The following is a 27,461-nucleotide window of genomic DNA, read 5'->3' on the forward strand; positions in this document are numbered from 1 at the left end:
GCCAGCACCTGATCTTGGACTTCCAGCCTCTAGAACTGTGGAAGGGCAAATGTCTTTTCTTTAAGCCACCCAGTCTGTAGTATTTTGTTGTGGTAGCCTCAACTAAGGCACCAGTTATTCAAGAGGCAGGAGCTATAACGAGTAAGAGAGAGGAGCTGTGGAGGCTGTGTTCCACTTGAGCAGCATGTGGAAGGTGGGCCAGCACAGAAGGAAGGAGGAGAGCTAGTCAGAGAACACTGAGGGGGCAGAAGTGTTGCGTGGCTTTCCCAGGACTGTTTAGACCCTTGTTCCAGACACTTACAAGTCCCAACTGCCCTGGGGTTCTTGCACTACCCCAGTGTTCTCCCCACAAATTCCCTGTGTTGTTTACACCAGCTTAAGTCAATTTCTGGTATTTAAAAACACAAGACCCTTGCATTTTACAGATGAGGACAGAGAGGCTGAGAGTGCAGGGCTCCATTAGTGAGTGACAGAATTCAGGATGCAAGTTTGGAATTCAGACAAGCCCTTTCTCATTGCTGCCATTCCAGGCAATGACAGTGAACTTGTTAAACAGACGGAGGGAGGTTCTGAAACCATCAGGAGAAATTACTCCTTTACTGTCACTCTTTTAAAACACGATCTGTGTTCTGTCATACTTGGAAGTGCCTTTCCAACTTCACACGTGTCTGCCCCTTTTTTCTGTAATCCTGTCAAATGGAGTAGCAGGGCTGTCACCACTTGCATTTTTCCCTTTGAACTTTGCATCTAAGCTGTTCTTAGCACTGGCTGACAACAAAGGTCTTCCCAATCCTTTTTTCATTCTTTGCATTTGTCTTCCTTTTATCTAGTAATGTGATACACATTTATATCAAGAAAAGGTGATTCTCTCTGAGCTATATGATAGGAAACACCTGATATCCATGCCCCATGCCCTATTTAGTTTCCATATTTATTTTAAGGTATAGTTTTTTAAATGAGTTCATCATTAATTGGAAAATACGTAACAATAGAAAAATTATTACTATTCCCACCATCCCACAACTGCCAATAATATTGTAGAGAATCTTTCCAGTAGTTTTCTGCTTGCAAACTTAATTTGAAAAAAATACATAGTTGTAATTATACATATGAACAATTTTGTATTCCACTTTTTTCCCTAAACATGGTATAAACAGTTTTGTGCTGTTTCAAACATTTTGTAACTATCACTTTTAATGGCTGTATCCATTCTAGTAAGTTGAGCAGAGTTAACTTAAGTGTATAGTGAATCCTTTCTGGCATGAATGGACAACAAATGATAACGAAGTGTGAGAGCCATGCTTGTATTTATGGGGCATTTCCTTTGTTTCTGATTTTTTTTCTTTGTTTTTTGTTTTTTTGTGTGTGACTATAGATAATAGGACTGTCTTTGTTTTTCAGATATTTTCCTTATGCTGGATTTGATAAAATAGATGATATTCGATACATATCATCATGTCACTTTTCCCACGGTGCTGCCCGTACACCCCCTGCTAGCCAGCACTGAGAGAGGCCCTATCAGAATGTCACTGTACATCTCTCTGCCCTGGGCTCTGAATAAGTTATACACGTAAGAATAAACAGCTGTTTCTGTTAGTGTTCTTTGAGACCTGTTAGGAGAACTCCCAGCCACCAGTTTGTAGATCAGATAACCCTTACCAAGGGGGAGGGACATGCATTTTGTTCTTTCAGTTGATAAAGTTACACTATGTATCCCCAGTGTATGTAAAAATGTTGCCAATGTGATACTGTAAATAGATAGTTTTACATAAAAATCCTTCAGTTGTCTTCTTTTTTTTCTTTTTTAGATGGATACATAAAGACTAAGTAACCATTTAAGCAAACTGGGAATATTTGTTATGATCACAATTTTTTCAAGCAAAAGGTGGGAAAATGGGGAATTAGACTGTCTTTACCCAACTGTTTTTGTGTATTCTGTGTTTCTGGGAAGAGAAACCTTTGTGTTTTAGGTTTTTGGAGGAGAGTGGGAATGGGAATAGTCTCACAGAAGAAGAAGGACTTGATTTAGGGAGAACGTAGTGAAGGCCGAGTTAGTACTCACGTGGTATGTTGGGTTTGGCTGGATCGGCAGGTGTGGGCCAGATGGCAGGGTCCTGGAAAGCCAAGCCCAGGATTCTGGAAAACTGTTAATCCTCTATATGGTACCATAAAGAGGTTACGAACAGGCAGGGAATGCAAAATGGTACAGCGACTTTAGAAAGCAGTTTGGCGGTTTCTTATTTATGTTAAACGAATACTTACCATCTGTCATAGCACTTCCCCTCATAAGTAGTGAACCAAGAGAAATGAAAACTTAAGTCCACACAAAGACTTTCCTCAAGTGTTCATAGCAGCTTTATTCATAATAGCCAAGTTATGAGCAGGAAATGGCCTGAGAACTGTGCCCCAGGCAGGGGAATCTAGCTGTGATGTGCAGAGGGGACCCCTTTCCTTTGGAAGAAAGGAAAGGAAAACTGGTTAGCAGGTTCTCACAGCCCTCCAGACATGAAATGACGAAGGCCAGTGTTGTGAAAGGAGTAAGAAAGAGCTGAGTAAAAAAGTCACTCTAGAGGAAAAGTCCAGAGCTCGGAGACTGTAGATGTGGGTGCCATGGGGGAGACAGCGGAGATAAATCTGAACGAGTGGCAGATGGTGGTACTGCACATGAACTAGGTTAGTGGTCTTCAAAGGGTGGTCCCTGGGCTGGAAGCAGCAGTGCTACCTGGGCCCTTGGTAGAAATGCAGACTTTCAGGCCCGACCTCGGACCTGCTGCGTCACACACTCCGGGGGTGGGCCCAGCAGGCTTGGCTGCGAGGAGCCCACCGGGGTGTTCTGATGCACCCTCAAGTTTAAGAGCTACTGAAATAGGTCCACAGGTGTGGAGAGAGGGTATGTGATACAAAAGGAAACGGGGGCCTGGGGTTCAGGGAGGAGTGCAGCGGGCTGATGTGGATGCTGGAGCTCACCTGACAGGTGCAAATAGAATGTAAGGAGCGCTGTTAGGGAGGAAGTGGGCAGAGGGCCCAGGAAGGCTTGGGGTGTCTCGGTGAGACTCCTTTGGTTGCAAAGAACAGAAATGTGCTCCAGATGGGCTTAAGCAAGAGACGTTTATGAGAAAGACACTGGGGCAGCTCCCGGAGTATGAGGGTAGAGTCCCCATGGATCTTGTGAAGGACGGAGACCAGGAGCTGGTAAGAACTCAGACAGCTTCTTGCTCGTTCTCTCTCGATGCCTTGAACCAGTATGTGTTCAACTTCTAACTTTGTGCCTGTTTTAAGTAACAATGATGAGTTAAAGAAAAGAAAAAAAAATCCGCCGTGCCCTCAGGCAGCATGTCTGTCTGTCTGTCTGTCTCTCTTAGTACAAAATGTTGTCTCTATGTCTCTGTGTTCCAGTCTTCATTCTGTCTCTGTAAACGTTCATTTCTGCTTTAGTGAGCACTTGGCCCGATGTGACCACCGTCGCTGCCAGCTTACAGTCTGCATTTTAAGTAACCTGTTTCTGGGGTGGTGGTGGGGGTGAGCCTGAGAGGCCCAGCTGGGGCTCAGCGTTGGGCACATCAGCTCTGGCAGGAGGCGGGGCTCTTGGTACATGCCTTGGGGGTGGGGGTGGGCATCCCTTGTAAGAGAGGGGACTGACAGCATGGCCGAGCCAAACTGTGCCAGAGTGTACTGTTTTCATCTTTGGTAGTGTGCTCTGGGAGGAAAAAATGGTGTTTGTTTTCTTTCATAATGAATTTCTTGACAGAGGACTCCAGCAATGACGTGGCTGCTTCCAGAGGGAAGACGGAAGGGCCCCATTGTGGGTCTGTGCGCTAATTATTAGAAACTCTTGTTGAGGTGGAGCTTGGTACGCAGGGGATTGACCCAAGTCTTTTTTATTGTGGGGGGTGGGTAGATCGCCGTTAAAGTTGTTCTCCCTGCCCTGAGATTACAAGTCTGTGATTACAAAGGAAACAACAGAGCTTGGGCATCCAGGCCTGAAGGAGTGGTTCTTAGCTTGGAGGGGAGAGAAGAGTGTTGCAGTGGCTTCTGTGTTCTTTCCTCTTACTCAGACAAGACTCATCTTTCATCTAGGTAGTGCTGTGGTGAATTTACATACATTCATCTTTCTTTGCCATGAAATCTAGGGCTGACTGCTAATGGTTTTACATAAATTGTTCCTTCCTTATGTTGGAATATTTGTGAGTCCTGGGAGACCACGGGGCATATGTGTGAATGGATCTTTACCCACCTTCCTTAGAGGGAGCTCTTCACCTCATTAGTTTCCTTCACAATCTTGGTTGTAAACTGCTTAGGCTAACCTCCTCTCTACCCTGAGCCATTCATTCATTGATTCATTCATTCATATCCAGCGTATACGCACTATGTGCCAAGCACTGTGCTAGGAGGTAGACTTATTCCTACTTCATATTTTCGGTCACCAGCCTCGCCACTATTCTCTCTAGTTTTCCCTCCTGCCTTCAGCCTTTGGATGGACGCTGGCAGAATGTACTCTGGGGAATGATAACAGGTTTGCTTGTGTTGTTCTCCCTTCTTGAAATGCCTCCTGGCCCCACTTTCCTCCCCTGCTTTCAAGACCTTCAGGGGCAGCCTGTGCCTGGAGACCTTGCTGATTTAGAAGCCCAGCCTTGGCTCACAGAGAGTAATTGTGGGTGTGATGGGCTGCCTGAATGCCACCAGCTAAATTTGAACTTGGTGACATCTGGAACTGTCCCACTCACCTTTATATCATGATAGTGATGGATAAAGGATTGAATGCTGCTGTGGGCAATAGGATAGGGGAGAACAGGAAAGCATAAAGAAGAAAATAAAAAACATTTATAATTCCATTACCCAGAGATGCATTCTGAAGAGATCCTAAGACTTTCTAACACAGAAATGTTATATGGCTGAAGTTACTCTGTATCTTGCTTTTCCATTAATATTAAGATATCACTATTTTCCTGTGTCCAAAAGATTTCTAAACAGGATTTGAGTAACCTTTTAAAATCGTATAGTCAATTTTTTTATTGTTGGATATTTACTTAATATTTGTTACATAATAAAAAAAGCCATTTGTGTCTTAATCTTTCTTTGCCTCTGATGATTTCTTCTGGGTGGATTCCCAGGAGTACAATTAACTAGGCCAGAAGGCAGTAATGCTGTTAAGATTTGGGAAATAGTGGCAACTTGCCTCCCAGAACGATTGTACCAGTCTCTGCTCCCATTTTCAGGTTTTTGGCAGTTGGGTGTATAAATTCTTAAAGACGATGGAGGCAAAAAACAAAGCACTGATGTCCTGCTAATTGACTTTGGCTTCATTTTGGAAGGAACGGCAGCTTTTCCTGTGTTAGGAGCCTGGGTGAGGAGAAAAGCCTGTTGCTGCTGGGGCTAGTGGCTCAGCCTTCGGTGACAAGGGCCAGTGCTATCAGCACTGCCACCCTTTTCCAGGCAGGACTCTGGGGACTTGGGGAGCCTCCCCAAGGGACCACACAGCGATCTGCAGAAGGGAGGGATAAAAGCTGCCCTCCATTAGCCACACATCCATGGACGAGGAATTCACGCTGGGGAAGAGCAGCTGGCTTTTCAAAGCCTAACAGTAGTTCAAGGAAAACAGAGTGTGGATGAAGCATTTGTTGCTGTCATGGTGTGAGGGGAAGTCAGTACTGTGCATTTACTTGCATTTACCTGCATTTACCTGTCCAGTTAAGCCCAAGAGCAAAAGTGGGTTCCAGGAGGTCAGACATTTGTTTGATAGGGAATTGGGCCTGCCTGGGAACTGTACTTGCAGCGTCTTGGACGTGTACATATGTTAGTGTTAAGTATCCTCTGTTGGTATTGCTTATTTTTGCTGACATACTTCTGGAATTGGTGCCAGTTAGGGGACACTGGGAAAATAAAATGAAATGATCCCAAATCAATTTCTTATTTTCCTACTGATTGAATATAATGGATGATCTCGTAAATTGTTTTAAAATTGACATTATATTGTCACTTAGTAAATTGAAAAATTAATTAAGATATTTAATATGAACAAGATGGGAGATGGGAAGCTAATACCTGGGGAGTATTAAAACTCTTTTGTTTTAATAATCTGGTCTCTTTAGAACACCCTTGTTTTATTTAATCCTTAAAATAGGAACTGTTGTTATTTCTTATTTTTGTAGATAAGGAAACCAAAACTTAAACAAGTTAAATAACTGAGAGTCGTCTGGTCAATCAGTGGTAGAAATGCGATGAGCATCTATGTCTGCCCCAGAGCCCCTTCTCAGTGTTCAGGGCTCTGTGTTACCCCTGGCTCTGGCAGGAGCTGGAAGCAGGGACGCTATAAGCCAGCTGCCATTGTGTGCTCCTGGGGAAGGTAGGGCCGCGGCCCCTGGGAAAGACTGTGGTGGTTTCTGCTGGGCCAGGATCTGCCCTGAGAAGCACTCAGAGCAGCTTCAAAGGGAATGCAGATGGAAAAGCTGGACAGCTCCCATTTCTCTGGCCTTAAACTCTCACTGTGGGTACTTGTGTTTAGCTGGGCTGCTGTGAATTCTTACACAAACATACACTTTTGGTGGCCACCTTATTCACTCCTGTATACTGCTCAGCTCACGAATTAGATCCTAACCTTTTGATACCATCATAAGTTGGGCTTGTTGGTAGTACTGAGGCAGGAAGGGCTTTGTGCACATAGATGTGTAATCTACCATTAGACAGGCCTCAGTCAGCCCCAGTGGACATGAGTTCAGGTGGGAAAGGAGAAGGCTAAGGGGATCTGAGCTTTCGGGCATCAGTTGTCAAAGGTCTGAAGGGCTGTTTCTCAGTCAAGGCTTCTTCTCTTTTTTGTTTTTGTTGCATGAACCAGGATAGGTGAAACCAGCTGGACTTAGCATGAGCCAAAGGGGAGTGCTTCATTGCAGAGGCGGGAGTTGCAGCTAGATTCCATGGGAACTAGAACGCTGGCTGGGAAGCTGTTGGGAAGCCTGCCGTTCTTACTTCCTCTCCTTCCCCCAGACCATGGTCTTACTTCTCTGCTTCCCTAGCCTCAGCGCTCTCCCTCTCCCTCTCCCTCTCCCCCTCCCTCTCCCTCTCCCTCTCCCTCTCCCTCTCCTTCCCCATCTCCCTCTCCCTCTCCCTCTCCCCCTCCCTCTCCCTCTCCCTCTCCCTCTCCCTCTCCCTCTCCCTCTCCCTCTCCCCCTCCCTGTCCCTCTCCTTCCCTTTCCTTCCCCCTCCCCCTCCCTCTCCCTGCTTGTGTGTGCGCCCATTGCTCTCTCTGACTCTCTCTCTCTTCACTTTTCTTGTATGTAGGGTCAGTCATGAGCACCCACAGTGGCAGCCTGCACGCCTGAATTTATGTCTCTTTAGCCCAAGGATTCCGCAGGAACTACTAACTCAGGTTTCTCAGCCCCAGTGCCAACTTTTGGGAGACAGAACCTGACTGTTCAGCGTCGAGGAAGGTCCTGTAGTATGAACCTGGCTGCTGGGACCTACCCCAGCAGTAGAAGAGAGGAAATTCTCAGAGGGGAAAGAGAGTGAGCAGACCAATCTGGCTAACGAGATAGAGTTTGAACTGGACCAAGGAATGGAAGCTCCCGGGTAACAGATTTCCGGTCAATAAAAGAAAGAGCTCCTTAGGGTGGTCCAGGGTAGACCAGACTGCTGTGGGGGATGGTGAGTTCCTGTGCATGCGGGGGTGCAGTCAGCAGTAGCACCCTAAATGGGGTGCTTGGCTGGTGGGTGTGGGGGGACCAGAGGGTCTTCGGGGTCCCTTGTGGCCTGACTCCGAGCTACTGTCTCAGCTGCAGATACTTCCCCTAGACTCTCCACGCATAGAAAAAGATTGGAGGGACATATCCAAGTGTTTTATTGGTACACCAGTATTAGTGGGACATAGCCCGTATATCAGTATTTTAACTACTGTTATTGCTGGGTGGTTGGATTGTGGGTGATTTGGTTTTTGTTTTCTTCCTGTCTGCACAATAGTCCCCTCTTAGTCCTAGTTTCGCTTTCTGGGGTTTCAGTTACCTGTAGTCAACTACAGCCTGAAAAATTTAAATAGGAAATTCCAGAAAGGAGCAATTCATAAGTTTTAAATTGCACGCTGTTCTGAGTAGTGTGATGAAATCCTGTGCTGTCCCACTTAGTCCCACCCAGGCTATGAATTCTTTCTGTGTCCATTGCATCCACACCATACATGCTAATGTCACCGTTTTGCAGTGTTTGTGTTCAAGTAATAATGGCCCCAAAGTGAAGAGTAGTGGTGCTGACAATTCAGACATGCCAAAGAGAAGCTATAAAGTACCTCCTTTAAATAAAAAGGTACCGTGTTTCCCTGAAAATAAGACCCAGTATTATATTGTTATAGCCGGTCTTATATTATAGTAAAATAAGACTGGGTCTTATATTAATTTTTGCTCCAAAAGACACATTAGAGCCGATTGTCCAGCTATGTCTTATTTTCAGGGAAACACGGTATGTATAGGAAAAAACATAGTATATATAGGGTTCGGTCCTATCGGCAGTTGTAGGCATCACTGTGGGTCTTGGAACATATCTCCTGCAGGTACGGGGGGACTACTGTATATAAAATTTTTTCCACAATAAACATGCACAACTAACATAAACACATTATGTTTATGTTAACAGAAGCAAGTTAAACCCAATGGTTGAGTTTCACGAGGCCAGTATGTATTGGGCGTGCACTTTGGATGGCGTTGTGACCTGCATAAGATGAACAAAATGTGGTCCTTGCCCTCAAGGAACTTACGCCCTAACAGAGAGGGAGTCATATGTCCACACATACATCAAGCTGAAAGGAGGCTATGTTAAGTGCTGCTAGAATACTGCAAAGTGAGTGGAAGGCATGCATATATGATATAACCCTCCTTCTAAGAAGCTCAGGGAAGGATTTCATGAAGAGAGTAACACTGGCTCTGGGTCCCGATCACTGGTTCTCAGCCAGGGGTGATTTTGCCCCTGGGGTTCATTCGGCAGTGTCTGCAGACAGTTTTGATTGCTGCACCTGGGTTGGAGGGAGTGCTACTGGCATCTAGTGGGGGGAGCCCAGGGATGCTGATGACATCCTAAAGTGCTCAGGACACCCCCCCCCCCGCCCCCACCTCCAAACGAAGAATTACCCAAATGACAGTGCTGCCAAGGCTTCTAATCCAGCGCCTTAGAAGCTCCGTAGGACTTTGGTACAAGAGATGAGGAATGAGCATTCCAGACAGTAGAATGATGGCAGAGCATTGTCAGAAACACATGAGGGGTGCACAGGAATTAGGGGAGGGTACATGAAGCTGCTGGCGTGGGCTGTGGCTGGATGCTGGAGGCCCTCAAAGCAAAGCAGGCAGTTTGGCTGGGTTTCTTTGGGCAGCAGGGAGCCATGGAAGTCTTTTGAGCAGTGGAATTGCTTCATCAAGAATGGTGTCAGTTCTTGTCACTCTGGCTTTGCTTCATTGCTTGTTTGTCTACATATCCACAGAGATTAAAACACACCCGTATTTTCCTGTTTTCCAGTCCAGCCATTGTTTTCCACCCATCCAGAGGAATGCTGTGTCAGGACTCTGCCTTGCTGACCCATGACTCCCATATGCTGGTGACAAAGGGATATGGCAAAAAAAATGATCCCCCTTTGACCATTCTTCTTCTGCAATTTCCAGGAATGTAACACAGCCAAGGGTGACTCCAGTCTGCCCTGATGGCCTTGTAACAGTTTGGCTTGCTTTGCTTATCACCACCATTTGGGTGTTTGCTAACATCCTCACGCTATCTCAGGATGCACAGTGTGGGGGTGGGGTCAGGGGTGGGGGGACCGTTCCACACAGTGCAAACAGCTGGAGTCAGGGGATGAAAGAGCGCCGGAGCTGGGGGAGGGGCTGCCGTGGGACTCAGCAGGGTGTACTCCCCACCTGCACACTGCGGGTCAGCAGCAGTAGACCAGTGCTAGACACCTACTGTACCAGGTCAGTACAGTGTGTACCAGGTCAGTAGGTTGGTATTTCCTGAAGGAAAAATGAGACAAAAACAAAAAACAAAAACAAAAGAGACTGTCCAGCCCAGGGTGGGGGTGGGGGTGGTGATGGCCCATGATCACTTCACCAATTGGGGTCAGAGTTGAGCCTAGAACCAGGGTTCCTGACCCCTCGTTGGGAGACCTTCCCCTGTGCCATGTGCTCCCTTCCTGCATAAGGACCCGGAGATACCATTCTGGGCCCTAGCTGATAATGTATCTTCTTCCAGGCTGGGCACCTTTCCCCAGCACCCTGTGCTCCAGACTCCTCCTGTTTCTTCAGTTCCACCACTCCCCAAAATAATTAACTGAACCAAATAATTTGCCTTCGCTACCTGCTGCCATGGCAAAGGAGCTGTAGCACTTAGCTACACTAAAATGTGGGAGACTGCCGGTTACTTTAGTTATTCCCGTGTGTGTGTGTGTGTGTGTGTGTGTGTGTGTGTGTGTGTGTGTGTGTGTTGCCAGGGATGCCTCAGCCCAGTCATTTCTCCACAGACCAGTCGGGGTGGGGGTGGGAGGTAAGATCATATAGGTGCTGAAGTTTTGACCAAACTATACCATTTATATTAAAGCCTTCTTGGGTCAAATGCACATAGGCCAAGGGAATGGTGTGAACTTGTCAGTCATTTTCTGTATTTTGGGAGGGACCAGGCTTGATTTCAGGTGTCTTCTGAGACTGCCCCCCACCAAACCTTCTGGAAAAAGACATTTCCCTGATGTCAAACACCCAGAACCAAAGAGCGATTCAGCGGGTACGATACTTTTATGATTCTACTGAGATAGTGGAGCCCCTCTCCACACAAGACGTCCGCATTGGAAATGTTAGTGTTCTCTTCCCCACCTGAACCCCCATGGAGAATCTGCCCTGGGTCTCCCAGCCACAGGGCACCCCTGGGTCTTACAGATACAAGTGCTAGACTCAGCCCCAGCCCAGGATTGGTCAGATAACTTCCACGTTGGCTCCTGTGTCACCCCTCCTGATGGTGGGACGCCACAATCCATGGCCCTCTGCTCAGAGCCTCCCCCATAGGGAAAATAACTTCATAGATCTGTGCAGCATTTGTTTTCCAGGTATTTTATTGTATATCATCCCATTTGACCCTCCCCCCAGCATGTGGGGGGCCACCCCATTGTGCAGAGGAGATGAAACATTGAGGCTCCTGGGTGCTTGTCCAAGGCCCCTCATATGTGAGTGGTGTAGCTGAGGTCCCCGCGCTCCAAGGCCCCCCGAGGTGTTCCCTCCTTCTGTGTGCAGCTCTACAGCCAGGCCACTCGCCCATTCACAGGAGCTAAGCAGCTCTGTGGGCAGGGAAAGCCACTGGGTGTTGTGAGTGTGGAAGGGATGGAGTGGCTGGTTTGTAGCACAGTGCCCAGCCTGGAGTAGGCCCTGGGTCTGCGTGTCACATGGACACATGGCACACACTCCCCATCAGAGATCCTGAGGGAGAAGGGACAGCCCATGACACGGTGGTATTGACACAGCCCCTCACTTTCGTTTGCTTTCAGCAGAACCCAAGCTGTAGGAACCGTTTGTGTGAGTGAGACTTGATGAGTGGGCTTGTGTATTAGATGATCTCACTTTAAACAAACCAGTCCTCATTGTGACTTAAAAAGATATCCTCAGCAAAGCTGAGGATTGGTGGTAATACAAATTATGGGTGATCAAAATATTTAACTGATTTTGTTTGATCAAAAAAATGGAGACATTATTGATTCAGCGCCCAGGCTTTAAAGTCTTTCATTCTTGTCTAGCGTTGCCATGGACTTAAGCCAATTACTTAAGTTCTCTGATCCTTATTTCCAGTCTATAAATTGGGGATTATAAGCATACCTACTTCATAGAGTTTTTGTACACGCAAATGCACGTAAAGTGCCGAAAGCCGTGCCCAGCACACAGCGAGCATTCAGTAATTGGCCCCAGTTCTTATGTGATGCTAACTTCTTTTTTCAAACCATGAAGCTTTCCTTCTTGGTGTTGGTTCCCTGGATAACAGGACACCCCTCACTAGGACATTCCCTTCTTTAGGCACACCCTGTGAGCATGGCCTTGTGGGGCTCACAAGTGGAAAGAATGCATATTGTTTTCGTTCTGAAGCAAATGAAATTTCTTATATCCCTGTCCTCCAAGCCGGTTCTTTCTGTTAGTCTGTCTTGGAATTTTCTCTCCTTCCTGCATAGTGACCTAGTTTTATCCATTCTCTTCAGATCTGCAAAAGCAGATGGCAGAGTTGTGAAAGAGTACTTCTCATTCTGTGGTGTTTGAGAGGGTTGTCTTTATTTTCTAAACAAAACAGTTATACCGTGTTTCCCCGAAAATAAGACCGGGTCTTATATTAATTTTTGCTCCAAAAGACGCATCAGGGCTTATGTTCAGGGGAAGTCATCCTGAAAAATCATGCTGGGGCTTATTTTCCGGTTAGGTCTTATTTTCGGGGAAACACGGTATGACAACTTCTTGACTGTCAAGCAGTATTCCACCATACCTTTTAGAGCAATACCAAGGGTTACCTTTCCAAGCATCCAAAGTAAACAGTTATTACCCAGACTGGGCTCACCTTCCTTACTCACGGCCTGTTTGCACTTGGTAGCCAAGGCCCCTGGAGTTGTGCAGCCGGCACAGCCCAGTGGTCCGCACCACGGGTGGCCTCCCTGGGGAGCTTCCTTACATCACGTGCAGGGCAGGCGCTCCCTGCGGGGTACTGCGCATTGCTCCGTGCTTCCCAGGGCATGCCAGCTCTGGAGGCTTTCTGTAGCATCCATCAGCTGTGTTTGTGCCCTAGCTGTACCTCATAACTAACAGAACTGCCTTGTAATTAAGACACGTGCTGGAGATTCTCCTCCCAAAATTTAAATTTCGCTCACTGAAGGAACCTGGCTAGTTTCCACCTTGCTTTCTTTTCTTCTAGCTTTTGTGGTCTAATCAGGGAGGCATTCTGGGCACGAGCTAAACATCTCTATTTCAGACAATTGTTTGTTCTCCCGTAAGGAGGTGAGTCTGGTCTGGACACAGTTTGCTTTCCTCTGGCTCCTCCCTGCGCTTCCCAGGAGAAGACCACAGTCATGGTGTTCGCTGCCCTGGGCCTCTCTGCTGACAGTTCTGTCTGGAATTGTAGTAATTTCTTATGAGCCACACGATTACTTATAACCAAGCCACCTCAGATTCTTTCTCAAATAAGTAAAGTATAAAAAAATAAATTTATAAAATATCAACAGCTGGAACATATTTAGTAGTGTAACTTCTGCATAGAACAACATACAGCATTTTTTCCTCTACAAGACCATGTGAAAATACATGTTTGTATTGCTTATTAATTTTCACTCATTTTCTATATCATTATATCCTCTATAATGGATTGAGATGAGTTTACAGTGCCTTCTAAAATTGGTGAATTAAATTTTGTTTGAAAATTTCAGTAAATTAAATCAGTAGCATTATATGAAACAGATGTAACTTAACAGATTATATGTTCTGTTTTCCTCTAAATTTGTTAAAATGAACCTTTTATGGATGAAATGAGCTCATGGCCTATACTAAGTAAATTCTAAGAAAATGATAAGATTTTAAAATATGAACGGTTTTGAACAAATATTCATGTAAAGTTGTTTTTGGTTCATAAATGTCATTTAATTGTGATAAAAAAATCACAAATATATTGTCTTAACCACTTTTAAGTGTACAGTTCAGTAGTGTTAAGTATATTCACATTTTATGCAACCAATCTCTAGAACTTTTCATCTTACAAAATTAAAAATTGAAATTCTATACCCATTAAACAACACCGCCCTATTTCCTCCTTCCCCCAGCCCCTGGCAAGCACCATTCCACTTCCTATTTCTATGACTTTGACTTATCCCAGGACAAAAGACTTATCTAGGGTAGTACACTCATATAAGTGGAATTATATAATATTTGTCTTTTTCGTGACTGGCCTGTTTCACTTAACATAATGTCCTGAAGGTTCATCCATGTTGTAGCATGTGTTAGGATTCCCTTTTTAAATTAATGTGTGTGTGTGTGTGTGTGTGTGTGTGTGTACCACATTTTGTGTATACATTCATCCGTCAATGGAAACTTGAGTTGTTTCCATCTCTTGGCTATTGTGAATAGTGCTGCTATGTACATGGGTGTGCAAATATCTCTTCAAGACAGAACCATTTTTAAAATCTCAGCTGCATTCTACTCTGTTAACTTGGCTGATTTTAACCATTAGAAATCAATAACATAGGAGACCAGCCTCGTTTGGCAGTATTTGTTCATGTAGTATCATAGGACTGTAAGCATGAGGGGTGCAGCCTCAGTATAGCTGAGTGAGAGGGTTGGAAGGACCTGAGTTCATACCTGGGCAGGTATGTCTGCCACAGGCCCACATTCCTGCTGCAAGGGAAGCTGGAAAAGTGAGCATCAACCATTTTCAGCTTCAGGTACATTAGGTGAAAACTTCCTACACAAGGCTGTTGGGTGGGTCATTGCTATGCAGGGAGTCAAAAGAATGATAAATGCTTGTTACACCAGCTTACCATCATCTAAAACAGGGGTGTCCAAACTGCGGCCCGCGGGCCAACTGCGGCCCACAATCCAGTTTTAATTGGCCCGCAGCAAATTCTGAAAATATATTTAGTTTACTTAAATAAACCAGGTGAGGCAATACGTACTTCACCTCGAGTGAGTGGCCCGGCTGTTTGTGTATTTTACCGCATATGGCCCTTGGTAAAAAACGTTGAAAAAAGTTTTGATACCCCTGGTCTAGAATTTTCCCATTCCATTAGGTCACAGCTTTTCTAGTTGCCTACAATGGCTTGGTGTGGCTGAGGAGAGCACACCATGACACATGTATTTAGAGTGGTGAACATACAGTGTGTGACCACCAAATTCCTGATGCTTGTATGGACATTGGAAATCTTGGAAAACCTCTGCACTTTCATCCATGCTGGTTTCTCTCCATGGTTGGCTCCCCTACCTCTGTTTTCTAGAACAAGTGCCTAGCACTGGAGATGCTGAGATGGGGAAGGCCCAGTCCCTGCCCTCAGAGAGCTCCCAGTGTAATGGAGGAGGAATGTGGGCCCATCAGCACAGGCTCTTACCTTCATACTTAGTGCACACAGCTTTGTCCTATTCCCTGTCTTGTTCTGATATACCTGGCACCCCAATTACTTTGTGATCACCCTAAGATTAGATTCTCTAACCCTCTTGAGATACCACATTGGATTGGAAAAAGCAAGGGATTTAAAGCCAGGCAAACTGTTTGAATCCAGCTCACCCACTTATGTAGCTCTGTGATCTTATGTTGGACTCATATTTTGGCACATAGTAGGTACTGAATAAATATCTGTTGAGTGAGTGTAGCCTCGTTAAATCCCAGGTCCCTCCTATGTGAAAAGAGGATAAGTCATGACTTCACCTGACTGCTGTGGGGATTAATGCCTGGTATGATACCTGGTGGGCATCAATAATAGTTTGTCTTGTTCCCCTCACCGTCCCTAGAGCCTTACGATACCCTCCCCCAGACAGGCACATGTACATTTTGTAGACCTCCAAGCTGTCTGAGCAGACTACACCAGCACCTGTCATGTGGGAGCCAGGAGGGGCACGAGCTGAACAGACAAGTCCCCTGAACAGACAGGTACCTCACAGATATCTTACAGGTGCCACCCACCCACCCTCCACAAGTCCAGCTCAAAGAGCCTATCACATTTATTGCCCCGCCACCTCTTACCAAATATATTCCTTGTAGGGGGATTTAGACGAAGTCCACCAGGAGGAGAAAACCATAACCCTTTACCAGGGGACCCTCTGGCTGAGGGTGGGGGTCTCTGGCTCTCACACCCTGGGAGGGGGCATGGGCTGGGAGATGGATAGCCACAGAGCAGTCATTGTAAAGGAATCTCCTTGAAAACACACTCAGCAGTAAAAGATCTGTACTCAGAAAATTATAAGACACTGAAGAGAGTAATTAAAGAAGATACAAATAGATGGAAACACACACCATGCTCATGGATAGGAAGACTTAATATCGTTAAAATGTCCATATTACCTAAGGCAATATACAGATTCAACACAATTCCTATCAGACTACCAAGGACATTTTTCACAGAAATAGAACATATAGTCCTAAAATTTATATGGAACCATAAAATTTATATGGAATCATAGCCTCGGCAATCTTGAGAAATAAGAACAAAGTGGGAGGTATAACGATACCTGACATCAAATTGTCCTACTACAAGGCTACAGTAATCAAAACAGCATGGTACTGGCATAAAAACAGACACATAGATCAATGGAACAGAATAGAGAGCCCAGAAATAAACCCATGCCTATATGGTCATTTTATCTACGACAATGGAATCAAGAATTTATGGTGGGGTAAAGACAGTCTATTCAATAAATGGTGCTGGGAAACCTGGACAGACACATGCAAAAAAATGAAGCTGGACCACCTCATTACACCATATACAAGAATAAATTCAAAATGGATTAAAGACTTAAATGTAAGATCTGAAACCATAAAAATCCTAGAAGAAAATATAGGAAGAAACTTTACAGACATTATCCAGAGTAAGATTTTTACTGATATATCCCCTCGGGCAAGGGAAGTAAGAGAAAAAATAAACATGTGGGATTACATCAAACTAAACATTTTCTTCACAGCAAAGGAAACCATTAATAAAACAAAAAGGGATCCTACTGAATGGGAGAAGATATTTACCAATGATATATCTGATAAGGGATTAATACCCCAAATTTATAAAAAAGTCAACTCAACTCCAAATAAACAAACAACCCAATTAAAAAATGGGCAGAGGACATTTTTCTAAAGAGGACATACAGATGGCAAACAGACATCTGAAAAAATGTTCAACCTCACTAATCATTAGAGAAATGCAAATAAAAACCACAATGAGATACCACCTCACCCCAGTCAAAATGGCTGTCATCAATAAATCAACAAACAACAAATTTTGCGAGGATGTGGAGAAAAGGGAACCCTCATGCACTGTTGGTGGGATTGCACATTGGTGCAGCCACTATGGAAAACAGTATGGAGGTATCTCAAAATCTGAAAATGGAACTACCTTATGACACAGCAATTCCACTCCTAGGTATCTATCCAAGGAATCCAAAACTCTAATTTGAAAAAATGTATGCACCCCTATGTTTGTTGCAGCACTATACACAATAGCCAAGACATGGAAACAACTGAAATGCCCATCGGTAGACGACTGGATTAAGAAGCTGTGGTACATTTATACAATGGAGTATTACGCAGCCATAAAGAAGAATGAAATCTTGCCATTTGCAACAATATGGATGGACCTAGAGAACATTATGTTAAGTGAAATAAGTCGGACAAAGAAAGACAAATACCATATGATCTCACTTATATGTGGAATCTAAAAAACAAAATAAATGAACAAACTAAGCAGAAATAGACTCATAGATACAGAGAACAAACTAATGGTTGCTAGATGGGAGGGGGGTTTGGGAATGGGTGAGAAAGGTGAAGGGATTAGGAAGTACAAATTCATAGTTACAAAATAGTCATCAGGATGTGAAATACAGTCTGGGGAATATTATCAATAATGTAAAGAATGCAGGGTGTCACATGGGTACTGGACTTGGGGGGATCACTTCATAGATTATATAAATGCCTAACTACTGCGCTGTACACCTGAAAATAATATAATATTGAATGTCAACTATAATTTTATACATACATATATGTATATATATATATATATATATATATTGCCACAGGATGTAAAGTACAGCATAGGGAATATAGTCAATGGTATGTAATAGCTATGTACAATGTCAGATGGGTAGTAGACTTGTTGGGGTTATCACTTTGTGAGGGGTGTAAATGTCTAATCATTAAGTTGTTTTGTACACCTGAAACTAAATACACACACACACACACACACACACACACACACACATACACATACACTCAGCAGGACTCAAGACAGTGGTTGTAAATAATGAGTTATTTGTGTAATTATCTCTTTATTGGCTGTGTTCCTTACCAGAGCACCCAGGGTACACAGTAGGTGCTTAACAAATATTTAATGATTGAATGAAAAATATTTTGTGATTAAAAGAATGGCATTTGAGGTTACTATTTCTGTAGAAGGGAAGGGAAAAAATATTTGTCATTCATCTCTGGGATTTAAAATTTTTACCTATACTCTCCTTGTTTAACCTGTAGAGTAGCTGTTGAAAGTGGGTGGTTTTGCTCTGTACATTCAAGGAAACTGGTTCAGAGTAGTTAAGAAACGCACCTGCAGTCCCACAGCTAGTCCAGTGATGGAGCTGGACCCAAACTCATGCGGATGCCATAACTCAGCCTCTGTATTGCTTAAGAATGGAAATCTCTACAATGTAGATATAAATATATATATATATTTATGCACACGCACACAAACACACATTCAGGGTGATACTTCAGCAGAATTTGAGTGGGTTAGACTGCAAGTTTAAAGCTTAACAGCATGAATGAAAAATTTGCAGAACGTTTGCTCCATTTTGTGCAAAAGCACAAAAGTTGGGTTTGGGGGTATTTCTGTAATTCAATTTAAAATGGGATTTTTTTGCTGCACAGATGACACACAGCTCTAAATAAGCAGTAAAACGCCTTCTCTGTGCTGAGAGAGGCAGTGTGGGCTGGCAAGTGGTTGTGGAATTGGAGGCAAGAGGCCTGGGTTTGAACCTTGTTCAATCCTGGAAAAGCCTTTGGCAGATCTCTGAACACTCTCAGCCTGTTTCTCCTTTAACTGGGAAAGTAACCCCAGTTATCTCAGAGAGCTGTGGTGTGGATCAAGTGAGCAAATAAGCTAATGAGATGTTTGTGAGGGGGGTTACCCAGGGAGAATTTTGTTATTATTCATAGTTGTCCCAAATCTGCAGAGAGACGTAGGAGCCTGGAACATCTAGGAAAAGAAAAGACTACAGAGTGGTCAGGAGAATTACACGCCATGGTGAGAAAGAAGGATGGTAGCTTGTTTCTGTTTTGTCAAGATCAGCTTGGGTTGAGAGAGAGCCTCATTTGTGTAAACAGTTTATGTGCTTGGAAGCCTATAATTAAACTGTTACCCAGTATCAGTCAATATGTAATGTGAGGCCAGAGTGGAGTTCTCTTAGGCAAGGAAGCAGGCAGCATTCTCCCTTTCTCTCTCCTGGTCCTCATCCATCCATCCATCCATCCATCCATCCATCCATCCATCCATCCATCCATCCATCTGTGGATTACTGCAGGCTCAGAGCCATGCGGTGCAGGCCAGTCCAGAACGCAGTGTACCATGGGCAGTGGAGTCAGATGGTTCTGGTTTCCTCATCTGCATTATGAGGGAAGCAATAATACCTGTTTCATAGAGCTATATAAAAAAGTTATGCTTATAAAGAAGTTTGTACAGTTCCTGGCACATGTGAGCGCGCAAATAAATGGTAGTTTATAAATCATAACATAATCGCTAATGAGCCAAAATGCACAGTGGGCCAGTTCTGCTGTTTTTTTATTTTTTCCCTCTAGCCTTTTAGAAGATCGTGGTGGGTAAGTAGAAGCAGAGGCCCAAAGCTTGGGACCTATGGCAACCAAACCCCAGGGGGTTTGCTGTGCCATGGGAACCTGGAGCTGTGAGCCCAGCATGGGCATCTTTGCCCAGCTTAAGCTTCTGGATAACCTCTGTGAGTTAGTTCTCTGCAGCAGTATGGTGACTATGCGTCAATAGGATGGCTAAATTGTAACATAGTCACATAGTGAAATAGTGGACAGTTGTTAAAAATGATCTAGAAAGACAAGTATCAACTTGGATCAAACTTCAGAAACATAAGGATGAATAAAAAACAGCACGTTTCAGTGGAATACGTAGTGTGATTCCATTTATGCAATATTTAAACAAGTATAAACATTTTTTGTTTATGCATGGCTTATGGAGGTTAATAAAAACCTGGTGATAAGGACCAGTACCAAATTCAGAACAGTGGTTATTTTAGGAAAAGAGGGCATAGAGTGTATCAGGAAAGAGTATATAGGAGATTTCAAATATACCTGTCACAATTTGAAATTTTTCCGTATTAAAAATTATAGCATATTTATTAAAATTTCAAAAGGAGCTAAAGAATTAAGAAACATCCTTTTGTTAGAGTAGACAGCAAAAATGGTGTTTGAGATAGATTCTCATAGGAAGGGATAAAAATCGATTCATAAACTTTTAGAAAAAAACCTTCAGAGTACCATAATCAGAAATTATATACATACTTTTTAATTTTATTAAGAACAAAAAGCACAAAATGTATTCACTGTATATTTAATACCTTTTAATGCTCAGAGGAAACAGTATGCCTCCGTGAATTGGAAAAACTTTTGTGCAATTTCATTTTCTTGAATATGACACACCGTTTCTTAAAAACTATGAAATAGAATATACACATACAGAAAAGTACATAGAACGTATGTGTACAGTTTATTATACATTTGTAATTATAGTGCCAAATTCTGCATAACTACCAGCCAGGTCAAAGTACAAAAAATATATATATTCATTACGAAAACTCAATAGCTAGGCATAGATGTGAATTTCCTATAAAATGAACTTATCTGATAAAGGTATATACAAAAAGCCTTAAAAACAGAAAAAATAAAAGAAATTCAGCATTGGCAGAAGCCCCCATGTGGTGTTCCATTTTTTAAATTCAATTTGTTTTGTCACAGTATGAAAAAATGTGCAAATAGGCCTGTTATGTTTCTTACATTAAAAAATTAATTTCAGATACAATATTGCTAGTATTGATTTTTAAATTTTCAACATTATTTATTGGTTGGGAAACTAGGATGCCTGAGAAGACTGAAAAATACTGTCTGTTTCATGGTTTACAGAGATTTTGGCCGCAGTGAACAATCATGGTGCCACAGCTTGTAGCTGAGTCCCAAGCTAGTGAATGCACCTCTGCGTCCTGGAGAACGCTGAGCAGCCCTCCCCATGACTGTAACTGGTGTCCCAGTTACAGTTCATTCATGTGAGCAATACCTCTTCTCCTGCCAGAGCTTCAGGATATTAATAAGTAGCTTCAGAGTTGTGTTTTCCCTGACGTTGGTCAGTGGGGTAGGTGTGTGGTCTTTGCCATTTTGGACCATCCCCTCCTATCCGAGCATTGGCTGTTTTGCCTGGGACATGGGCATTTTTTAAAAAACTCGTGGGGTAGATTGCCCTTGATGTTCAGGTGCAGAGTCCGTGGCCTGAGGACGGAGAAACAGCACACTGCAGCAGGGTTTCTCCACCTCGGTACTATTGACATTTTGCACTGATAATTCTTTGTGGTGGGGGTCGCCCTGTGCACTGTAGGATGTTTAGCAGCAGCCCTGGTCTCTACCCAATAGGTGCCAGTAGCACTCTCTCCGTTGTAATAAGCAAAGTGTTTCTCGACATGGCCCTGATGCCTCCAGGAAGCCAAATCACCCGTGGGGGGAACCACCACTGTAGAAGATAGCGTTCACGTGAGCCTGATGGCCCTTTCTGTAATTGCATCTGCAGAGCAGGCTGGGGAGGCGCCCAGACAAAGGCCCCTAAGTTGGAGCAGGAGGAGTAATGAAGGGCAAAGAGGCAAAGAGGAAAACGCGGCAGGTCGGTGAATGGAGCCAGGAAGTTAGGGGTGGAGGTGTTCTGGGCAACAAGAAATGACAGTGGAGAAGGGAGGGCGGTGCCGAGCTCCGAGGCAGTGACGTGCAGTGCGAGGCTCCATACACAGATAACTGGGAGGACAGTGTTAGCCCAGAGCCCGGGCTCCTCTCTGGGCGGCGGCAGGAGGGGGGGGTGCACTCAAGCCTTTTGCCTTCCCTCTGCTGATGCTGATAGTGAGTACTTAAGTGCTGGCTGTAGGCGCTGCTGAGTGTTTTTACCGCTTTCCTCCTGAGCTTGTAGAGAGAGTTTTGTGAATCTGTCCAGAGGGTTATGTTCTTTGGAGAGAGATTGCAACTGTGTTCTTTATTCACTCAACAGACATTTTTCAAGCACCCACCTAGTGCCAGGCTCTAGGGACCCCACTAATCACCCAGGACTGCGTGGTCCTGAGGGGGAGACTGACTCAGCCAGCCAGGCAGCCCAGGAGAAGAAAGACAGGCCCTGTGGTCAGGCTGTGGGGATCCACATTCTTACCCCATATGGGCGTTGGGAGGATGTATGCAATTTGTAGAGCAGTGCCTGGCATTAGTGAATACTTAGTGGTATTAATATCGTTTTTTTAATGTTTTATTAATATTACTACATAAGGGCTGTAATAGACCTAAAGAATGTCAAGAAAATTCTGAGGGGGTAAGTGATCAAAGCCTCATGGAAGTGGCTTTTTTGAGCTTGATCTTAAAGGATTAGTGGGGCTTTATCAGGGGAAAGAAGTTGTGGGGTTGTGGGAAGATCGTGCACTGAGATTCAGGCAGGAGAAAGCAGGCAGAAGTTGCAGCTGTGAGTGAGCGTGGCTTCCTGGGAGCCAGCTCCTGGCTGTGCAATCTGGACGCTGAGAGAGGAGCTGGCCGCGAGGCTGGGAAGGAAGGTGGTGGGGCCGGTGGAAAAGGGCCTTGGTCTGCATGGACGTAAGTCCCGGAACCTTTTGGCTTAGACTTGCTTCATTTGTTATTTCTTTTCTCCAAAACAGATTTAAAAGAAGTTGCCATTTTAATCCCTTTCTCCCTTCCCTGGGCAGTGAAATGCTAACTGTGGTGCCTTACCTGCCAGGGTTATTGAGCTTTTGGGGACTGAAATGCACATTTGTCTTGCTGTCCCTGTGCTGTGAAACGAGGGTGAGGTAGGGGGACACCGGAGGCCCCTTCACATCAGGAGTCCAGCAGATGGAGCGCAGGCCTCCCCATCCGGGTGCTGCCGTGACCACTCAGAGGGGCTGCTGCTCTGGGAGTTCACAGAGAGCAAATCAAGCGACCTCTGCGTTACTATGGACTTTCTACCTGCCTGTCTTCTGCTGGTCACACGCAGCCTTAGGGCAGCTAGCCAGGGCATCTGTGCTGGAGGAGCCAGGGGCCATGTGCCTGACGCTGTGCTGAGTCAGCCATTGCCCTCTGGCACCCCCCTTGCTGCTGAGACCGCAGTCCCAAGGTCACAAATGTGCCCTGGATGTCTCTGGCCTTTGCTTTACCACTCTCTGCAACTTTACACCGTGAACACCTCGTACGCATTGAGCACTGGCCAGGCTCAGGGGGTGCAGTTATGAATGAGACACACACTATCCTTGACTTTGTGAAACACAGCGTGCCAGGGATAGACACCGACTAAATCATTGCAAGTGGTGTGGACAGGGCTAAGAAAGGAGGGTGCTGCGGCCTGGAGGGGTTGTAAAGGTCGGGGAAAGGCCTCAGAGGAAGCAGCCTGGCTCTGGTATCTGAGAATGCTTGGGAGGGGGCAGGGTGAGGCAGCTGGGGAGGCCTCCCTCACCACGCTGGCTCTGACCCAGCCCTGGGGCTTCACCAGCTGTGTCCCCCTCCGCCTGCCTGGTGCCTTTGGCACTCTCCCCTTCTCTTTCTTTCTTCAATTTCTTCCCTCCCACCTGAGTCCTACTTTGCCCCCTTCCTTTCAGACACTCTTTTGTCCCCTTTGCTGCCTTATCTTACTCCCCACATGTAATCCCGCCTTCCCAGACGATGGCTTTGCTCTCCAAGCCAGTGGACAGTGTTAGTCAGCCAGGCGTGGAGGAGGTGCCCTGGCTGGGTCCCAGGCAGACATCAGCCCGTCTTCAGACGCTTTCCTCCTTAATGGTCGTGGAACCTTCGACAAGCAAGCGACTAACTGCTTCGTGCACAGGTGTCCCTCCTGTGAAAGAAGCTCCCTTAACCCAGGCTGTCCAAGGCCTGAGGAGATGCCTGTGAAGTACTCAGTACAAGGCCCTGGGAGTTGCGGTTACAAAGTCCTTTCCCTTTCAGCTTCAGAAACTGACTCAGTTCAGTTACCTTTCTGTTTTCTCTGGAAACCGGTTGAATATAGAATGTCAGGGTGTTACCTGGCCATAGCCCAGTGGGAAAGCTGACCACTGCTTGGTAAATGGCACCTGGACCATGAGTTCTCTGTACAACCTCTAAATACCTGATGAGGGAGCCAGAACTTTGGGCTTCCCGAGTGTGTGGGGGGGTCTCCTTGCAGGGACCCTGGAAGCTCTGTGGGTTGTCACAGGAGATGTTGGCTCCTGTGGGGCTGGGGTCCACACAGCTCCTATACCCAATTAGTTTGCACCAGAGTTGACACCTGGGGGTGACCTCATCTGTCAGGTGAAAAGATTAGACCCTTCTAGTTCCAACATTCTGTCAATTCATACATTTAAAAATATTCGTTGAGAGCCTACTATATGGTAGGTGCTGATAATACATTGTTGAACAGAACAGATCCATTCTGTGCCCCAAAGGCACTTACAGTTCAATGGGGGTATCCTATCAATCAAATATCACCCAACCAATAGTAAAAGAGCACCCTGATAATGTGCACATTGGCTGTGAGAGTGCGTTGGGGGTGGGTCTGGGGGGCGGGTCAGGAAAGGCTTCCTGCACAAATCCCATGGAGCTGGGATCTGATGGATGAACAGACATTAACTAGACAAAGAAGGGAGGGTGAACATTCCAGAAAGAGACAAGCTTGGTAGGGGATGGTGCAAGTTGGAGAGAATGAGGTCAGATGTAGTTATGCCATTCAAGTCCTCAGAGGCAGGGCTGAGAGTCAGAACATTTCATGGCCTGCTGCAGCCCTGGATGTGGGTCCCTGAGCGCTGATGCCCAGTCACGCTGCTCTTATTTTTGCTTCTTCATCTTGAGAGCAGTGAGAAGCAGGTTAATGCAGGGTGGGGATGTGTGTGGCAGGAGGAGGGGTTGGCTTGAATGGATTTACAGTCGAAAAGCTGATTCTGGCTGCAGGATGATGAAATCAAGTATGAGAGGAGTGAAATTTGAGGAACTTGCAGTGAAAAGGTTTTAATGGTTAAAGAAGCCCAATGTTTGGGCCAGCTTTTTAGAGCCTGGAGGGGGGGCTGAGAAGCAGGAGAGGAAAGGTTTGACCTTTAATTTCAGGGATCTTGGCTGCAGCTTGGCCTCCCACCTCCTCCCCATTTTTGGCTTCTATGACCCCAAATCACCCTTCCATGTTGCCAGACTACAGATTGAAGGAAGGTGGGTGTGGAGCTGTAACAGCAGGTTCTTAAGCGAATCTCAGCTGGAAGCAGAAACCCTTCAGGGCATTCAGAAAAATAAATCAGGCCCCACAGCAGCATGTTTTATAGCTTGGAGAACTGTTCCTGGCATTGAAGACCAACTTTTCCCATCAAATAGTGATGTAGGAATATTTCTCTGTGAGTCCCCAAATGATGTAGGGACTTTGGAGTGAGTGAGTGCCTGGATCGGATTGTGTCTCATGAGACCAAAGAATGGAAACATGAAGAATGGAAACACGGACCCAGGAGAGGCAAAGAGTTTTAAAAAGAGGATAGTTTATTGAAAGCAAAGGGTCAGAGCTCCCGAGGAGGCGGGGGACCCCGAATGGGGGTGCCCTGTGACTGAGGCAAAAGCTCTTACTTTTATACCTTCTTTTGCTTGTTTGGGGAAGGGGGCTGGGGCCTTCTAATGGAATTCATGAATCAGGTTTGTTCTGTTTGCCCACCCTAAAGGGATTAAGGAACCCACATAACGAACCCATCCCTCAGATCTGCTCCTTTGTCCAGCCAAAAGGGATTTATGAGATAATTTATTAACCTCAAGGCGCATTCTCATATCTTTGTCCTGGAGTGACGGAGCCATTCCAGAACCTGGAGTTTCAGGATATGGCTGCCTTTTGCTTATTCCACCAGGGACCTTACTGCCTGCCTGACGACATGCTAACTAACCTGTCTCCATAGGATGAATGAAAATCACATTTCTGTTTTTTTTTTCCCTCTCTCTTCCCTCCAGGCTTATATTTGGCACGCTTTACCCTGCATATTATTCATACAAGGCTGTGAAATCGAAGGACATTAAAGAATATGTAAGTAGCACTTTTTGGGTCGGGAGCACTGGATGTGAACTGGTGGGAGAAGGGGGGTGCTCTCTTTGATGTGGGCACTGGCAGCCAGTTACTCTTTTCCTCATGAGACTTGTCAGTTGTGACCCAGGAGTGCTCTCCCCTGTCTATACCTCCCTTTTAGAACTAGGATGCAGGTGTGAGGAAAGCAGGGGGGTGCAGCAAGAGGAAGTGGCCCCTGGAATAGGGCCCCCCAGTCTGCCACCTGCCTCTATATGGCCTTGCACGAGTGATTAACAAAGACCTGCAGGAGTGGATTATGAGGGAAGGAGAGAAACCCAGGTCAAAGTACAAAAGGAGTGGATTTTGTCATCAAGAGCCTGAATTCAAATCCTGGCTCTGACATTTGACTCATACAATGCTGGGCAAGAAGCTTACCTTCCAAGAGCCTCAGTTCCTTCACCTGAGCAGTGGGTGGGGTATGAACAATCCTGGCTCCCAGTGTTGTGAGGCACAAAAGGTCTTTGCTCTCCCTGTTTTACTCAGAAGGTGTCACTTGGCAAGTTTGGTACAGGGAAAGAAATCAAAGTAGGTTTAGAAAGTCATTATATTCTTTCTCAGATTCCCCAGGATGTCTTTATGGTGAAAGCAGCCACCCCCAGATCAACTGCAACCAGAGCTCACCCTGCCACCCACCCCCACCCCCAGTTCTCCATTTCCCAGCACTCCTTGTCCTGGCTTACACTTGCTCCTTAAGCAGGGGATACAGACAGGTGGGTTCTCTCCGGTGACTGGGAACCCCAGAGTGTGAACTATAAATAGCTGTCAAGTTGCAAGCACAAAACCTCCTGATTCTCAGTTGACTTGGCGCAGGGGGTAAGCAGTGGGCAGGGTCTTCCAGGTCTCCCTTCTCCTGACACCTTCCAGCCTAGGGCACAGGGAAGCTGGGCCAGGTAAGGAGGCAAAACTGAGGACACCACGGTTCAAGGTCTGATCCTCTGCTTTGCAGGGGCAGAAACTTCAATTCTGTCAGCTCATCTGGGAGAGATCAAACCGTGGTAAATTGTTTTGCTCTGACTAAACTCATAGGAGCCTGGTTTATGACTAGAATGGCAATTCATTAATTTAGAGTGAAAATATAACTGACAAGCAGACCAGCTGCTTGTGTTGGCTGGTGAACACATGCTTTTCTCAGTGAGGAAAGCTTGAGAGTCAAGATTAGGTTTCTTGGTAAAAATGGAATTTTTGGAAGAAAGGAACTGAATAGTATTAGGGGAGACTCGAGTGCTCACACTTAACACACGCTCACTTATTTCCCTCCTTTTCATCATAGACCCATCTGTCCAAGAGATAAACCTAGGAATTTCCTTCTACTCCTGCCTCTTTCTCACCACCCAACCCCATACACACACCTGGTTGGTGACTATGTCCCTTCATCTCTATCCCCCTAATAATCTTTCAAACCAGGTCTCTCCTTTTCTGCTGCCACTCTCTTAAATGAAGTTTT

General features: G+C 45.3%; 1 protein-coding gene across 6 annotated transcripts in view; it reads left to right on the forward strand.

The window, feature by feature from the left end:
* The window catches only part of REEP1 (receptor accessory protein 1), a 122,652-nt gene that overhangs the window by 37,195 nt on the left and 57,996 nt on the right, over nt 1-27,461 (forward strand). For all 6 annotated transcript variants that reach the window (XM_081068342.1, XM_081068343.1, XM_081068340.1 and 3 more), the window contains exon 2: nt 25,906-25,978. In XM_081068342.1, the coding sequence (XP_080924468.1) occupies nt 25,906-25,978 (73 nt within the window). The remainder of the gene's footprint in view (nt 1-25,905; nt 25,979-27,461) is intronic.

The sequence above is a fragment of the Rhinolophus hipposideros genome, assembly GCF_964194185.1.
Source record: "Rhinolophus hipposideros genome assembly, chromosome: 12".
Lineage (NCBI taxonomy): Eukaryota > Metazoa > Chordata > Mammalia > Chiroptera > Rhinolophidae > Rhinolophus > Rhinolophus hipposideros.